Raw genomic sequence first — 17,851 nt, 5'->3', positions numbered from 1 at the left:
ATATTATGCAACTCCCACAGGCAAGTGAATATACTGCACAAAGGGAAAACTGCATCTCCTGTGTTGTCACATGTTGTATAAATGCCTTGAATACAAACATAATAAACTGGAGTTTCGTGCTTCCACAAAACTAAAATTTTCCTGTTCAACTATAAGATTCCCACAGGTTTCAGGCTACAGGCCTTGCATGATCCTGAGGTTGGTGGTGTGGATCAATACTGTTCAGAGAACTCTTACATGGCTAGCCTGCCTCTCTGCCTTCTTCTACCACTTCCTCCCTCCTTCCCTCATGCTTTAGGACCTTGTTTCTCGGACCTTCTCCTGGTTCTCCCTGGCTCACAGTCTTCACTCAGGCTGTTTCTTTTGCTTTGACAGGTCTTGCAATAGCCTTGACTGAGATAATTCCCCGATGCCCTCAAACAGGTGAGGGCTCCCAATCACAAATACCTGTAAACAGCCCTTGTAGCTCTCACTCGAGTTGGAGTTACCCAGTAACTTGTGTAATAGTTCGCCCCATGTTGGAAGGATCTACCACTGAACACCCAGAGCCCACCACAGACAAACGTGTGCTGAACAAATGAACAAAGTCGTGCATAAGGGAAGGCAAACAAGTATGAAAGGATGACAGGAAGTCAAGCTGCGGAGGCAGAACGGTGACAGTTTGTTTTTCCTGTTCAAAGACAGATGAGGAAAAGCAAACAAAGCAGTCAAATGGGAGAAGAAGGAGAATAAAGCAGGCGACGTGGTTGGAAAAGTAGGAAGAAAGATGGAAGGAAGACAAAGCCTGGGGAAAAAGATGGAAGGGAGGGGGGATTCCAGGGTGTACTCTGCCTGTCTGGTCTCCGGGAGATGACGGAACAGAGCGGAGGCAGATGTGTCCTGGGAGGGCCAGGCTGAACGGGCACTTGAGGTCATTTCAGATCTCTCCCCACTATATAAGACTGGTCCCTTCATCTCCAAGGATTCGAGTCCCAGTGAAAGACTCAGTTTTCCATCCCGTGAGTTCCATCACACTCAACCCGACCCTGTGCTCCTTATGAGAGAACTGCCGATAAAAGAGCAGGCTATAACGGCAGGAGGCAGGGATTGCTGACAAGCCCTGCCCAGCACAGTGTCTGGGTCACAAGCGCTGTGATCCCTCAGGATCAGAGGAGGGTCAGTGTGCCCCAGGCATCTGGGGTCACTCAGCGAGGAGGAGCCTGGCGCGCTACAGTCCAGGGGCTCACAGAGAGCTGGACAAGACTGAGAGACTAACACTTTGCTTTTACACTTCACTAGTACAGAGCAGGCCCAGGAGCCACCTGAAGAGCAGAGTCCGAGCCCTCCCATCGGATCACTAGTACAGAGCAGGCCCAGGAGCCACCTGAAGAGCAGAGTCCGAGCCCTCCCATCGGATCACTAGTACAGAGCAGGCCCAGGAGCCACCTGAAGAGCAGAGTCCGAGCCCTCCCATCGGATTCCCAACAAGGCCCAGCACCCACCCCGTGACACAGTGGAAATCAAACCCCCCCAGTGTCATTATGTGATCTCATCACGACCATCTCCACAGCCCAAATGTCAGCTACCGCTCGTAATGGTAACGCAGCAACGTTATCACCTGTTGTAAAGCAAACAGCTCTCTGTCGAGTCTCAGTTGTGATGCCCCCCTAACAGGCTGCTGCTGAAATGACTAATGATGGCTGTTTTTTCGTTCAAAATACACAGCCTCTCTCCATAATACTATGGGGTCAACAGCACTGATATTTGAACTTTAAACTCTTAAGAAGGAAAGTAAATACATAATTTTTTTCAGTTGGAAATAAAAAGGTCTAGAAGGAGTTTGACAGAAAAGAAAATGAGTCGGCTATTGTGCAGTAGTATTTCAGAAGCAATTCTGAAAAAAAAAAAAAAATCGAAACTTACTCTTAAAACTAGAGGATTCCTTGTGCTGGTTTTCATCCTCTAGTGAAATTAACCTTAAAATTAAAAAACAAAGTTTAGTAATATTGTTCTGAAAATGTCATACTTATGACAGAGTCAGATTTTATGTACAATATCTATTATTGTACTTACACACACATAAAATATGAACATATAGCCATTTACATGCTATACATGTTTGGAAGAAGAAATAAATTTGCTGACTTTCTCCTGTCCCTGTACTAAAGGTAGTTAGTAGTATCTTAACATCTGGATTTAGTTTCATGCTAAGGCACATATTCCATAAACATCCAAGTGGGTACTTAGGTATAACAAAGATAGGTAATTACTATCATTTTTAAAAACACAGTTAAAAAACTGATGGACAAGTGAGTGTTTATTCTGATTCTGTAGTTACAGAAGAAGACACCTCAGGAGTTTAGCTAAATTACTGTACATAAGGCTAACAGCAGGATCACTCTCAAATTCACAAGACTGTTGCCTACTGAACTCTGACTACTCATGGGTAGGATCACTTCACGGTCCTGAGGTCCAGCCGGTGTCTCTGAACCTCCCTCCTAGCACAGTGGTTCACTTTACCTACCATTTCTGAACAAAATTCTTATGAAATTTTCAATGTCATTAAAATGGTTACTGGGTTATACTTCTTGAGCTTTAAAGAGGAAGTACTAAAATAATGAATAAATATGAAATTAATTAAAACCAATCAACACCATCTTGGGTGGTTCTTCCTCTCTGAGTAAAAGTTAATGCTTTATTTTAATTGCAGTAACACCAAGTGAAAAGAAGGCACCAGGACTCACTCCAGGCCCCGCCCCTTACTATCCAGGGGCTGTGGGCAGACCTTTAACCTCTCTGAGCCTCGCTTCCATCATTAACACAACAGGGAAAAGCCTACCTTGATCACACGGAGGGGCATCATGAGAATGAGCTGAGATGACATGAAGAGAACACCTGACATTGTGTTTAGTACACGGTAGGTGTTCACTCCAGTACTCTTGCCTGGAAAATCCCATGGACGGAAGGGCCTGGTGGGCTGCAGTCCATGGGGTCGCTAGGAGTCAGACACGACTGAGCGACTTCACTTTATTTTTTCACTTCCATGCATTGGAGAAGGAAATGGCACCCCACTCCAGTGTTCTTGCCTGGAGAATCCCAGGGACGGAGGAGCCTGGTGGTCTGCTGTCTTTGGGGTCGCACAAAGTCGAACACGACTGAAGCGACTTAGCAGCAGCAGCAGCAGCAGGTGTTCACTAAATGGCAGTTAGATTACCATTGTGTGTTAGTTGCTCAGTCCTGTCAGATTCTGTGTCACCCATAGCCTGTCAAGCTCCTCTGTTCGTAGAATTTTCCAGGTAAGAATACTGGAGTGGACTGCTATTCCTTTCTCCAGGGAATCTTCCCGACCCAGGAATCAAACCCAGGTCTCCTGCATGGCAGGCAGAGTCTTTACCATCTGAGCCACCCGGGAAGCCCAGATTACCATTACTACTAGTAATAGGTTAAACTGCTTCCACCTAAAAGAGTCAACTGTACTAGATTCAGACCACATTCTATAGTTGTTCCTACAATAAAAAATTGCCTTTGTTTTGCAAAAAACACATTTTCTCGTATTCGCTTTAAAATTACAGAGGGCCACTACAGGCAGCAAATATTTCTGCTGGACAAAAAAGATCTATCTGAACTTATTTTGAAACCCAGTAGAAATGTAAGCCTGTGTTACCACAAGATTGTCATCTAAACTTTTTTGTGTGGACAGTGAAGAGTGAATGGAGGTCAGGCGAACTCCTTTGCCTTCCCAGGTCAGCCGGTTCTCACGGGCTGTGACATCTCACCAGAAAAAGCATAGGTTCACACTGAAACCTCCTCCTTGCTGTATGAGGTTAGGAATTATGCACCATGTATGTGGAAAAGTTCATCTTTCAAAGTATTTAAAATGACTGGAGGTGCCTTCTCTACAAAGAGGCAAGAAATCAAGATGGAGAGTCACTTCCTACCCTCAAAGCTGCTCTCTGCTTCACAGAAGAGAAAACGGAAGGTCTGTATGTAGAAAACAAAACGTCAAAACCCAACACTTGTGTAGGAGAACCCCAGAGGGCTATACTTGTTGAGAAGCAAGTTCATGGGTTATTTCCTTCTGTGAGTGAGAAGCCGGGGATTTCCCATTTGGGACAGGCCCTCAAAACTGATGGTGACAAGAGGAACAGACAGGGTCCAGGCACCCCAGAGAGTGCGAGCCTGGGGCTCAGGCCAGGAGCCCCGGGCACTCCTGCCTCTTTGGCCCCAGTCAACTCCTCTCAAGCCGCCCTTCCTAAAGACCCCGGGTATGGGTCTCTTATCGGGACAGGTGGGTCCCTGCCTAGAGGAATATGTGTGGGGAGGAGTCTGGCCTCTGTTTTAGTACATCTACTCTGAGAACTGAGGAAAGAAAGCCATCACCCTGTGCCAGAGACCCCAGCAGACTCGGCCAGGGAGGGAGGCGAGCCCTTAGCTGTGGGAAGGAAGGTTTGCCAAGTTACGGAGCGGTTACTTACTGACTTGGCTCCTCCGCCATGGCCTCTGCACTTTCCTGCTGGGCGATCCTCTTCTTTTCTTCTTTCTCCACCAGTTTCCTCATAGGGTCTTGTAAGCTCTTGATTGTGATAATGGGAAAGAAAACAAAAGCAAAAGAAACATCAGTTAAACACTCAACTGCCACTGGACCCAGTCATCAAACCTTAAATGGGACGTTTAGGGAGGTTAACCTTGAACCAACGAAGTCAACAGGAATGAAATTTTATGTTCTCGGACCCATCCAAGAAATATGAGCTTGTAAAGGAGAGTTGTTTTGTCACTAGATTTATGTTTTCCCTTTTGTGATAAGTTATTCAGAAGAAGGCCTGTTGGCAATTGCTAACTTTATTTTCCATCTTTAACATGCAGCTAAGATAAACACTCTGTTCTGTCTGCAGCCCACACACTGACAGAACAGAAGTCTGCTCTCCCTCAAAGATGAGGCAATTTTATTTTTAATTTTGTTTGCTATTTTGCAATCTAAAACAGCTTATTAAAAAAAAAGAGCAAACAAACTCCCCTTCCCCTCCCCGCCCCACCCTTTTTTTTTTTTAAACTCAAAATAGTGGCTTAACATATTCTGATAAGTTAACTCCCACAAGTGGACAGAGAAGATACATCTAAATCTTCATAAATTAAGAACGGGTGAGAATCTTGTTTTGGCAAATAATTTCTTTGAGTGACTGTTCTTAAAATTTATTAAATATTTAAGGAAAATTTTTGTTTTTGTTTTTGTTTTTAAAAAAGCAAATGCCTAGGAACTGTACACCAATGACAAAGCCTGAAAAAGCAAAACATTCCTGTTAGCAACCGAATGCTGAGTTACACAAAAGATCTCTATTTCTGGCCCTAATTATAATTCAAACACCAAGGAAGTATCTCAAGACACTTATCCTGCTTGTATTCTTGTAACTATCAAAATCCAAGTCCTCATCCTTTGGGTCTTCACCTCTCTGTTTCCGTCTCCCTCGTTCTCATCCTTCACTTTTCTAGCGTGACACACACACAGTGGAGGCAATTACTTCTCATTCACCAATGGATGACCAGAGGGCTGGGTGAAGATGGTTTGAAGGCTGAGTCTCGGCAGAGCAGAGCTGGGATTGATTTTGGAGTCTGCTATTGCTTCCCTGGTGGCTCAGATGGTAAAGAATCTGCCTGCAATGCAGGAGACCCAGGTTTGATCCCTGGGCCGGGAAGATCCCCTGGAGAGGAAGTGGCAACCCGTTCCAGTATTCTTGCCTGGAGAATCCCATGGGAAAGAAATCTGGTGGGCTACCATCCATGGGGTTGCAAAGAGTCAGACACGACTGAGCGACTAACACTTTCACTTTTCATGGGCATCAGAGGGATGCTGGTGTCACCCCTCCTGCCAGAATAATTTTCCTATAATGCCCAGGTCATCATGTTACTCTTTTTCTCACAAACCCAGTACTTTCTTCTTTCTTTCCACTTCTAAACTTCCGTGAGCAAGTTTTAAGATCTTCTAAAATGTGTTCCTATCGTACTCTTCCAAATGCCTTCCCACCAACCACAAGAGACTTTCCATTCAATTAGGCTTCTCCCCTCCTGGTCTCCTGTGTGCAAGTTGCTCTCTTCCAATCTTTGCTCATTCTGCTGCTTTAACCTAAAAAGCTCTTTATTTTTGTTGTTGTTGTTTAGTCGCTAACAACAAAGAGTTGTGTACTACTCTTTGTGACCCCATGGACTGGAGCTGGCCAAGCTCCCCTGTCCATGGGATTCTCCAGGCAAGAATACTGGAGCGGGTTGCCACTCCCTTCACCAGGGGATCTTCCAGACCCAGGGATTGAACTGCATTAGCGGTGGATTCTTTACGCTGAGCCACCAGGGAAGTCTAAAAAACTCTCTTTACCTACCTGTTTATACTCAAAGTCCTATCAGCTTTTGCAAAGCCCAGACCAGTTATTACCATTTTCCATTAAGCCTCATTCACTGAGCACGCCAAATTCAAGAAAGTCAGCCCATCTCCAAACAGTAGATACATACAGTCTTATTAATATTTCATTATACACATTTTATATTAGGTTTTGTTTCTTAAAAATATTTTTTAAATTAGAAAAATGACAAAACCACATGTAGAATGTTTGGAAAGTGAAAAAAGAAAAAATTATTCATAATTCCATTTCCCTAAAACTGTGTTACTATTTTAATATATTTCCTTTCTGATTATTTTCATACTCATCTACTTACATAATTGGAATCCTTGTTTGTATAGTAGATATTTTTATTTTGTATAGTAGATATTTCGTAGAGCAGAGATGTCCTCTTAACCAATTTATGTAGACATTTCATGTTCAAAGCAATTACAGTGCAGAATGTAAGAAAGATTTTATATCTTAAACACTAATATTGAATTAAAAATATAAATGTGTGTTCATTTGTCAATTTCTAGATTCTCTTTCAATCTATGTCCCCTGATTAGGGTTCTGAAGCATTTTCTTGCATAAACTACAACCAAAAAGCGCTGCCATCATTTTTAACGATTCCTTATTCCTGGACATTTAGAGTAGTACACTCAGTTAGCAGTGTTTGAGCACATACCAAGGACCAGGTACTGTTTTGGGTGCTGGGGATCCATGGCACACAAGACAGACAAAATTATCAGCAAGTGGTGGGTCCAGGCAGAGAACTGAAATAGTGGGCTAGAAATTGACTGATCATAGTCTGCAGGGATGTCCTCTTTTAGAAGTGATATTTCAACTAAGAGCTAAATGGCGCAAAGGAGCCAGCTACAGGCAGCTCGGGAGACCACGGGGCCCTTGTGCAGAGGCCAAGAGGTAGAAACAGCTTGGCTTGTTTGGGCTGTAGTGTAGGGGGCAACAGGAAGAGTCTCGGGAGACCTGGATAAAGAGGTCAACAGGGGTCACACGGGGAGACTGTTCCTTTACTCACATTCCTCACTACTTAACATTTCCCCCCCATTAGTTTCCTCATGCTCGTTTGCTTTTTCCATCTCTCCACTACACAACAACTAAATGGAATCCACGATCCTGGCCTGGAGGGGGAAATGCTGTGAAGGGCAGCATTGGGACAAATGAGGCAACTGGAATATGGGCTGCACTCTGGGTGTTCTCTCTTTCTGTCTCTCTCTCTAAATATGCACACACACACGCCCCCAGAAACGTCTGCTAAAAGCTGGGCACACATGTGTAAGTGTATCTTGGAAATGTGCAACCACAAGGAGGAGTTCAACAGATGTCAAGGACTTACTCTTTTCAACTGAGCTGCCAATCACGGCATTGTATTCATACACACCACACACACACACACACCCCACTTCCAGCAGTTTTGTTCTCCAAGGAGTGGTTCAACCCTGGTCAAAGTGAAGCCAGGAGAATTTCCAGCCAGTGCTCCGATGGCTACACGTCTCGCTTTTAGATGCTGGGACGCTGGCTCAGGCCTGCCGGTTGGCTCCGGTTATCTCCTCGCTGCGTTTCCTTTGTATCCAGCAGCACTGGCGGGGCCAGGGCGGCCCTCTCAGCCGTGTCTAGCTGCCACAGCGCTTGCCTAAGCCCCTGAGATGCCCTTGACAGCTCCACGGTTATCATCCTTTCTGTTTCCAGCCTGACCTCCCCTCAGGACCACACTCCAGCAGCTCTCAGACAATCCCTTTGTAATGTAAACCACTTATTCCTTCTTTTCAACCCCCGCCCCTGCTGGGCCATTAGCAGGGACTCAACTGTTGGCTCCCTGTCACCACAATCACAGTTAAGTCACTTTTGTTCTTCACCCACAGAAAGGCCGGTTCCAATTGCTGCTTTAATTTATTATTAATAATTCCTGTGACAATCACTCCTTTCTTTCTACTATTACCGTTGTCCTTAAAACAATTTGGTTGTTGTCACTCAAGAGAGGTACTGTGATGCACTTGTTGGTTGATAAATTAATGTACATAAGGTTAAACTGCAAAAATTAGAGCTCTTTAGTTAGGACATTCTAAGGCTCAGGGGAATAATATGAAAAGGTTTGTAAAATCATAAGCAAAATGAATACTGAGCACATGGGCTTGTTTGTTAAATATCAGAATTTTGAACTAAGGGGACTCATGCGTGTGTATTATCTCTATATAATTCACGCACAACAATTCACTCATTTAAAGTGTACAGTTCAACGGTTTTCAGTGTAGTCCCAGTTGTGCGATTATTACCACCATCAATTTTAGAACATTTTCAGAAGACATCTCTTGTATTAAGAAAGAGACTTAGACCAAACTAAGCTACAGGTTCCTCTACAGAGCAATGGAAAAAACCACACACTACCACATATGGAACTTGTTTCTTACAAAAGATGGCACACATTGAAGACATAAAGAGGCTGAGAGGAACTCTGAAACATGTGGAGGACAAATCATGCCTGCCCTCCTCTCTCAAAATCAGTTCCTGGGTGTGACTGTTCGATTCAGGATACGCTACATACACGGTGAATCACGACTCTTTCCCAGGTTTGATGACAAAGGCCCAACTAGGGGCAGGGGGTTGGAGGTGAATTCTTCAGATTCTTTTCAAGTCCACAACTCAGCTGAAAACACTTAACCCTGCAGCATCCTTAAAAGTCAGAGGTGACAGCATCTTCTGTGTGACACGAACATCTGCTCAGGCAAAAGGAATCTCAGAGGCCTGGCTGACTATACTGACCAGGCAGACATCAGATGGAAGTAGTCTGAATCACTGATGGATGCCACCTTCCCATCCATATCCAGAAATAACATGTCAAAGCATTCTGTTTCTAAACCCCAAACCCTCTAGGTCCTTCATTAAAATTGCTTGTGAAAATCACTGTCCATTAGAAGTGATACAGCCTCATGTAAGACAGACAGGTTCTCTGTGAAGGAGGGAATGTCCTAGACCAAATAATCTTTCTCTCTTAGGGTTACACTGACATGCTAATAGTTTCCATCAATGCCTAAATGGTTTCAGGAAGCGCACACACAACATGTAAGATCAGCATGACAGAGGAAACGCACAGATCGAGCTTGCAAAAGTGTCTTAGAGAGGAAACAGCTTAATACAATAATGGGAGTTACTACTTCCTGTATTAGAAAAATAAAAGCAAGAGCAACATTCATCTGAATGGAAGAAAAACTACTCAGCAAAACAAATTTCACAGGCAAACACCAGCAGCCAGCCCTCATCTAACAACCTACATGTAATGTTTGACAGGAGGGTGACATTTTCTCTAATCTTTAATTATGACTTTTAATTTTCTTAGGCTACTTCTCATTAATTACATGATATGAATATAAAGGTGCCAAACAATTGTTTATAAAAGGAAATAAAAGTGCTCAAAATAGCAAGGTATGGTGAAAAGATGCTGAACTCAGTTGGGCGTGTGTGCATTTGTGTTTGTATAATTAGTAGCACATGAGGAATAAAAAGCAGAGGCCATGATGATGCGTACAAGGCACATAATTTATGGATATTTAGCACATATGTCCTCCCCACCCATGCAGCTATAAATTTATAAAGGCACTATACAAGAGACACAATTAATCTAGCCTGAGAAGGTGCTCTTGAATCCTACTGTAGAGCAAAGGAGTTAGACAGTGAAATTAGAGAAAAATAAGCACAATCTATTCTCTAAAATAAGATGGAAAACTGGTACTAAGAAGGCATCATACTGCAGTGGAAAGAGATGGACTTTGGAAAAAGCTTCATGCTACACAATGGAAAAGGGTCTTTACGTCTTGGGAGTCTCTGTTTACCCATCAGAACAAAGGAGGTAAATTATCCGTTCTTGTGACATGTGTGGGTGTGGATGTGTGCTAAGTCCTGTCTGACTCTTTGTAACCCCATGGACTATAGCCCACCAGGCTCTTCTGTCCACGCGATTTCTCAGGCAAGAATACTAGAGTGGGTTTCCATTTCCTACTCCAGGGGATCTTCCTGACACAGAAACGGAACCCGAATCTCCTGCCTTGGCAGGTGGAATCTTTACCACTAGTGCTGATTATCTGAGATATCACTATTGCAGAGTACCAAGCTCAAAGTAAGTACTCAAAAGGTGTTTTATCAATGACTTTAAAGATCTAAAAGGGATGCCACGTCTTAAAGGCTCATTTTGTGTTCAGTTCAGTCACTCAGTCATGTCCGACTCTTTGCGAACCCATGGATGGCAGCATGCCAGGCTTCCCTGCTGCTGCTAAGTCACTTCAGTCGTGTCTGACTCTGTGTGACCCCAGAGATGGCAGCCCACCAGGCTCCCCCATCCCTGGGATTCTCCAGGCTTCCCTATCCATCACCAACTCCCAGAGCTTGCTCAAACTCCTGTCTATCAAGTCGGTGATACCATCCAATCATCTCATCCTTTGTCATCCCTTTCTCCTCCTGCCTTCAATCCTTCCCAGCACTAGGGTCTTTTCCAATGAGTCAGTTCTTCGAATCAGGTGGCCAAAGTATTGGAGCTTCAGCTTTAGTATCAGTCCTTTCAATGAATATTCAGGATTGATTTCCTTTAGGATTGACTGGTTTGATCTCCTTGCCATCCAAGGGACACTCAAGAGTCTTCTCTAACACCACAGTTCAAAAGCATCAATTCTTTGGCGCTCAGCCTTCTTTATGGCCCTACTCTCATATCCATACATGACTACTAGATGAACCTTTGTTGGCAAAGTAATGTTTCTGCTTTTTATTATGCTATCTAGGTTGGTCATAGCTTTTCTTCTAAGCAGCAGGTGTCTTTTTATTTCATGGCTGCAGTCACCATCTGCAGTGATTTTGGAGCCCAAAAAATGAACTCTGTCACTGTTTCCATTAGTTCCCCATCTATTTGCCATGAAGTGATGGGACCAGATGCCATGATTTTCGTGTTCTGAATGTTGGTTTTTAAGCCACCTTTTTCACTCTCCTCTTTCACTTTCATCAAGCGGCTCTTTGTTTTTCTTCACTTTCAAGGTGGTATCATCTGAGTATCTGAAGTTATTGATATTTCTCCTGGCAATCTTGATTCCAGTTTGTGCTTCATCCAGCCCAGCATTTCGCATGATGTACTCTGCATATATGTTAAATAAACAGGGTGACAATAAACAGCCCTGACATACTCCTTTCCCAATTTGGAACTAGTTAGTTGTTCCATGTCTGGTTCTAACTGTCACTTCTTGACCTGGGTCAAGCAAAGAAAAACAGATTTCTCAGGAGGCAGATAAGGTGGTCTGGTATTTCTAACTCTTGAAGAATTTTCCACAGTTTGTTGTGATCAACACAGTCAAAGGCTTTGGCATAGTCAATAAAGCAGATGTTTTCTGGAACTCTCTTGCTTTTGTGATGATCCAACGGATGTTGGCAATTTGATCTCTGGTTCCTCTGCCTTTTCTAAATCCACCTTGAACATCTGGAAGTTCTCAGTTCATGTACTGTTGAAGCCTGGCTTGGAAATTTTTGATCATTACTTTGCTAGTGTGTGAGATGAGTGCAATTGTGCAGTAGTTTGAACATTCTTTGGCATTGCCTTTCTTTGGGATTGCAATGAAAACTGATCTATTCCAGTCCTGTGGCCACTGCTGAGTTTTCCAAATTTGTCGACATACTGAGTGCAGCATTTTCACAGCATCATTTTAGGATCTGAAATAGCTCAGCTGGAATTCCATCACCTCCACTAGCTTTGTTCATAGTGATGCTTCCTAAAGCCCACTTGACTTCTCATTCCAGGATGTCTGACTCTAGGTGAGTGATCACACCATCGTGGTAATCTGGGTCATTAAGATCTTTTTTGTATAATTCTTGACAGCTTTTCTTAATATCTTCTGCTTCTGTTAGGTCCATACTGCTTCTGCCCTTGATTGTGCCCATCTTTGCATGAAATGTTCCCTTGGTATCTCTAATTTTCTTGACGAGACCTCTAGCCTTTCTCATTCTACTGTTTTCCTCTATTTCTTTGCATTGATCACTGAGGAAGGCTTTCTTATCTCTCCTTGCTATTCTTTGGAACTCTGCATTCAGATGGGTATAACTTTCTTTTCTCCTTTGTCTTTCACTTCTCTTCTTTTCTCAGCTATTTGTAAGGCCTCCTCAGACAACCATTTTGCCTTTTTGCATTTCTTTTTCTTGGGGATGGTCTCAATCCCTGCATCCTGTACAATGTCATGAACCTCTGTCCATAGTTCTTCAGGCACTCTATCGGATCTAATCCCTTCAATCTGTGACTTCCACTGTATAATTGTAAGGGATTTGATTTAGGTCATACCTGAATGGTCTAGTGGTTTTCCCTACTTTCTTCAATTTAAGTCTGAATTTGGCAATAAGGAGTTCATGATATGAGCCACAGTCAGCTCCCAGTCTTGTTTTTGCTGACTATATAGAGCTTCTCCATCTTCGGCTGCAAAGAATATACTCGATCTGATTTCGGTGTTGACCATCTGGTGATGTCCATGTGTAGTCTTCTCTTGTGTGGTTGGAAGAGGGTTTTTACCAGTGCGTTCTCTTGGCAAAACTCCTTTAGCCTTTGCCCTGCTTCATTCTGTACTCCACGTGTTAAGTGAATTCTATGTCTCACACATCTCCCAAAATGCAGATAAACACTGTCATTCTGATTTCCTGAAATGGACACAGAGACCCAGGGAAAGTGAAATAACTTGCTTAAGGCCAGTCAACCATTCGCAAGTAGAGACAATATTTGAATCTAGGTCTTTACAATTCTACAACTAGTTAAGAAATTATACAGGATGGCCAAGCCAAGAATATTTACTGAACTCCCTTTTCATCTAAAGTGCTCATGAGATGGAGAGGACTTCATTCCAAATTGTAAAGGAAGGGCCATGGGTTCCAGGCACCCGAAGACTGACATATAAAAGATGCTTTTCATTTTCAAAAGAATACTTCAAAGTGCTATTTTTAATTGAAGGTTTAGAACTGTACTTTTAAGATGTTGTACTGTACTTTTAAAGCTTTAAAATGTCTCTGTGTGTATGTATTTGTCTGTGCTGGGTCTTCACTGCTGCCCGGGCTTTTCTCTAGTTGTGGGCAATGGGGGCTGCTCGCCAGTTGTGGTGTGCGGGCTTCTCACTGCAGTGGCTTCTCCTGTTGCAGAGCAGGGGCTCGAGGGCACACGGGCTTCAGTAGCTGTGGCGAACGGGCTCAGCTGCCCTGCAGCATATGGGATCATCCCGGTTCAGGGATCGAACTTGTGTCCCCAGCACTGGAAGGCGGACTCTTTTACCACTACACCAACAGGGAAGCCCCACAGAGGTAATTTTTATAAGTGGCAATTCTGCTTTCTCTGCCCTCCTGCCTCGTGGCCAGAAGGGCAACTGGAAGAAGTACCATGTGACAGAGTACAAGAAACATAAGCATCTCTGTTCCCAGGATCTACCATGTACTGACCATGTGGCCTTGGGCACATTACTAGACCTTTCTGAGCTTCGGTTTCCTCATTTGAAACATGGGAACAAGAACAAGTATGCCCACTTCCCCAAGGCTATTTTGAGGATTAACTAAAATATACGCACTTTCTATATGTCAATGCTGAACCTAACAGTATTATTCATTATGAGATCCAACCTTGGTACATTAGAGTCACACGTACCATGACAAATTCCCGTAGACACTACTGCCCTTCACCCTTAGTAGAGTGCCTGGCATAAAGTAACTATGCACACAATGACGATATTCTTTCCTTTTCCCTCAAGGAAAAGCTGGAAAATGAGAAGAGATGGGGGCTGGAGAAACATCCTGCTGTTGTGAACAGGGCCTGGGCTACCAGCTGCCTGGAAGGACCAATGTCAGTCACAGGATGGGAAGGATGAATGGATGAGCAGCCACGCCTGGGCTTGTCCAGCTCCGATTTCAGTGGTAGCTGTGGTCAGTCTCTCTGCTGCTCCTCTCCAGGTGACCCAGCTGCATCCCAATTTGCTGTTTGCAATGATCTGGTCTGGAGCAGCTTGGGGGAAAACATTATTCTGCTAAATGCTGTGTAAAATAATGACACTGAGAGAATACTTGAAAGTCTAAAAGGATATTCTGGATGTTTGCCACGAGTAATTGCCATGTTGAGGCTGGCAACTAAAATTGCATCGCAAAGATATTTACCCAATTTTCATAAAAACTATTATGGCTTTATTTTCAAAGCAAGTAACTACAGAGCCATGTGGCTTGTCAGTAAATGCTCAAGTGATTAACTGAGAAATGTGGAGGTGGGTGGAAGAAGGCTGTTAGGCATACAGATTGGAGAAAAACAAAATTTAGAAAAAGATGTTTTTTGAATTGTGAGAGCTGAAAGCATTTCATGCTCCAGAATGATGATCCATATAATCACGCTAAGTCCTTGACCCCAGGAGAGAAAGGAGGGAACACTGGCACATCTGTTTCAATGGTTATTTTTGAACATGCACAGTTAGGTTTTCAAATTCAGGTTTCCTTAAACTCTTGGCACAGAACAAGGCCGGCTGCAAAGGTAAAGTGCATTTTTTAGTATTAGCCCTGTTTCGGGGGTGGGAAGTCCTCCTACTTTTCCAGGGTGCGGGCTGGCCTGCCCTCTCCTGGTGGGGATGACCTGAGCCAAGACCAGAGCCTGCAGGGCAGAAGGGCTGCAGGGGTGTCCTGGGGAGCAGGGAGGGAGGAGGTTGGTTTCCCTGGGCAAGGTCTGTGAGGCCTACTATCCCACTGCTATTCACAGCCTTGCCTGTGCAAAACTAATAATGCACAGGGAGCAAGGAAGTAGCTGAGGGCTTACCTAGGGCCTCAGTGGTAAAGACTCAGTCCTCCAATGCAGGAGACATGGGTTCGATCCCTGGGTTGGGAATATCCCCTGGTGAAGGGCATGGCAATTTCCACTCCAGTATTCTTGCCTGGAAAATCCCATGGACAGAGGAGCCTGGTAGGTCGCACAGAGTCAAAAAGGACCGAGTGACTAAATGACGATAACAACACAATAAAGAAAGTACCTGAAACTGGGCTATAGAACCTGACAACCGCAACAGACCCTTCTGTACTGATACTGCCAATGGCTGTTTCCTGGACCTATTCGTGCACTCATGCTAAGTCACTGCAGTTGTGTCAGAGTCTTTGCAATGCCATGAACTGTAGCTGCCAGGCTCCTCTGTCTGTTGGATTCTTCAGGCAAGAATCCTGGAGTAGGTTGCCATTTCCTTCTCCCGGGGAACTTCCCAACCCAGGGATGGAACTGGTGTCTCTTACGTCTCCTACATTGGCAGCTGGGTTCTTTACCCCTAGCACCACCTGGGAAGCCCCTTCTGGACCTATTAAAGAATGTTTAATAAGTACATCCCTACCATCCCCACCATGGGCTCCTGGTGCTACCATGGAGGCTGCCACTCCCGTGAAAACCACCACCACCACCACCACACGGCCGGGCAGGGCAGAGCTGGACCCAGGCTGTGCTCCCACATACTTTGCTTTATCCCATTATCAGAGTCTAAGACTGTCTCCTCCCCCAAACCCTGGAATGGGGTACACCACAGGAATACACTCTGCTACTATTTCCATTCAATATAGGTCCTCAGCCCTTCCCAAATACAAATACAGAAGGACATGCCTTCCCTTTAACCAGTATCTCCCAGGGAGCCTGTCCATGTCTCCAAAGGCCCCACTGATTACTCTCTGTAAAGACAATTGACTCAGTCCATGTGTCAGCATGCCAGAGAGCAGAGACAAGGCCAGGATTTCAGATTTTCCAAAGAAAAGCCACTTGACTCCTAAGGGCTTTTTTTTTTTCTTTTTATGTTTTAATTTTTTTTTTCTCCCTGACGCCTGTTCTGGATCTGTAGGGAGATGTGTAAGTAAGTGACATCCTGAAAGGATGAAGCAAACTTGACCACATCTGAAGGCTGGTAATTGAAGACGGGTACTGCTTTCCTACAGACAGCATTTCTTGTACTTTTTGCCCCCAAAAGCTTTAAACTCTTGGTCTAAATTACTTTCTCTAAAAAAGCTTTCAAGATAGGGCTAGTCACATTCCATTCCTCTCCCCATGACTTAATAACTTTTACCATGTAAAAAACCTTCCCAGGTGATTTGGAATCAGTATAAAACGAACACATCAGTGACGATTACTCATGCAAAACATGTATGTTTAGTAACATTGTAATGAACCAATAAAGATTTATTGTTTGAAAATATGAGATTAGGGAATTGCTTCTTTTATTGGAAACCACTCAAAAGACAATTTCTCAACTCTCAGTTTGAGTTGTTACCATTATTAGATTAACAGGGTTTTTAAAAAATAAAATTTTAAGACTAAATTTTCCTTAAGGTTAAAATGCTACAAAAATTTATTTATCATAAAATTAGAATGACAAAGGAATATGTCAATAAGCATAGAATCAAGATAATCACACCAGGCCTGAGTAAAAATGTCGTAGCTGTTATTCCATAAAACAGTACTACAAAATATTCCTAAAATATCAAAATAGTCACTTGGAAAATTTTCAAGTTGTGTGAGATAGAGACTCTGTTCACTTTTATAAAGAAAATATAAATATAAAAATATTATGTAAGAAAGAATTACACCTATTTTCTAGAGAAAGGCTTATAAGAAATAAAACCTGAACTCCTGGCATGTGAGTTTCATCCCTGTAATTCTGTAACAGAAGACTCTCTGCTCTAAACAGGATGCACCGACTGTTTAACACATTCATTATCATCCTTCATCAAGCATAAAACTAACAGTCAGGAAATACAGCTGCAATGGCACAATTACCAACACACTCGGAATACGCCCTGCAGCAAAGAAAGCAAATGAGTTGCTTTTCATTAACAGAGCTTGGCACACCTCTCCAAAGACATTGTTTTCTTTCCAGCCAGTGTCTCAAAAGGCACTTCAGGGGCTATTTGCTTAGGTAAATCCAGGGAACAAGTAAATCATGAAAATATTTAAATTTCAAAATATTCATTATCGATATACAGTGCCATTCATATGTGTGTGTATACACACACACACACACACACGTGTGTGTATATACAATATATGTAGATATATCAACATATGTATTGAAAGATGACTTGATCAAGTCAAAATCTTTATATAAAAGACTTGTATTTTTAAAACATTATTAGTGCAAGAGGGTTGGTAAATCAGGTTGTAGTCCATATTTGAGTGTGACACATAGGTGTTCTTGGTCTTCATTCTCACAGTCTGCGGCATACAATATGATATGCAACATGCCTCCATCTAGGCAGTAATGGGCTGGGTAATAACAGGGTTCTATTATATGGGTTTGAGTCCATATAAAGAAAATAATTAGCTACTAGCTTCAGATTCTAATATAACATGTCATCATTGAAAGCTTAGATGAATAGCCTTCTAAAGAGGTAATAAAAGCACACTTTATTTGGTTGACTTCTGGACACTTAACATTCCTATAATCTTATTACACCTTAACATATGTATTACTCCTACTGAATTTATATTA

The 17,851-nt window shown here is 43.1% G+C and overlaps 1 protein-coding gene across 8 annotated transcripts in view; it reads right to left on the bottom strand.

The window, feature by feature from the left end:
• ICA1 (islet cell autoantigen 1) overlaps positions 1 to 17,851 on the bottom strand; it is a 163,248-nt gene that overhangs the window by 30,213 nt on the left and 115,184 nt on the right. For all 8 annotated transcript variants that reach the window (XM_070369792.1, XM_070369797.1, XM_070369791.1 and 5 more), the window contains exons 9-10: positions 4,455 to 4,552; positions 1,903 to 1,955 (exon numbers count right to left, since the gene is read on the bottom strand). In XM_070369792.1, coding sequence (XP_070225893.1) covers positions 1,903 to 1,955; positions 4,455 to 4,552 — 151 coding nt within the window. The remainder of the gene's footprint in view (positions 1 to 1,902; positions 1,956 to 4,454; positions 4,553 to 17,851) is intronic.

The sequence above is a fragment of the Bos mutus genome, chromosome 4 (genome assembly GCF_027580195.1).
Source record: "Bos mutus isolate GX-2022 chromosome 4, NWIPB_WYAK_1.1, whole genome shotgun sequence".
Taxonomy (NCBI): domain Eukaryota; kingdom Metazoa; phylum Chordata; class Mammalia; order Artiodactyla; family Bovidae; genus Bos; species Bos mutus.
Note: the sequence above shows the minus strand (reverse complement) of the source record. Positions and strands in the feature narration are given on the sequence as shown.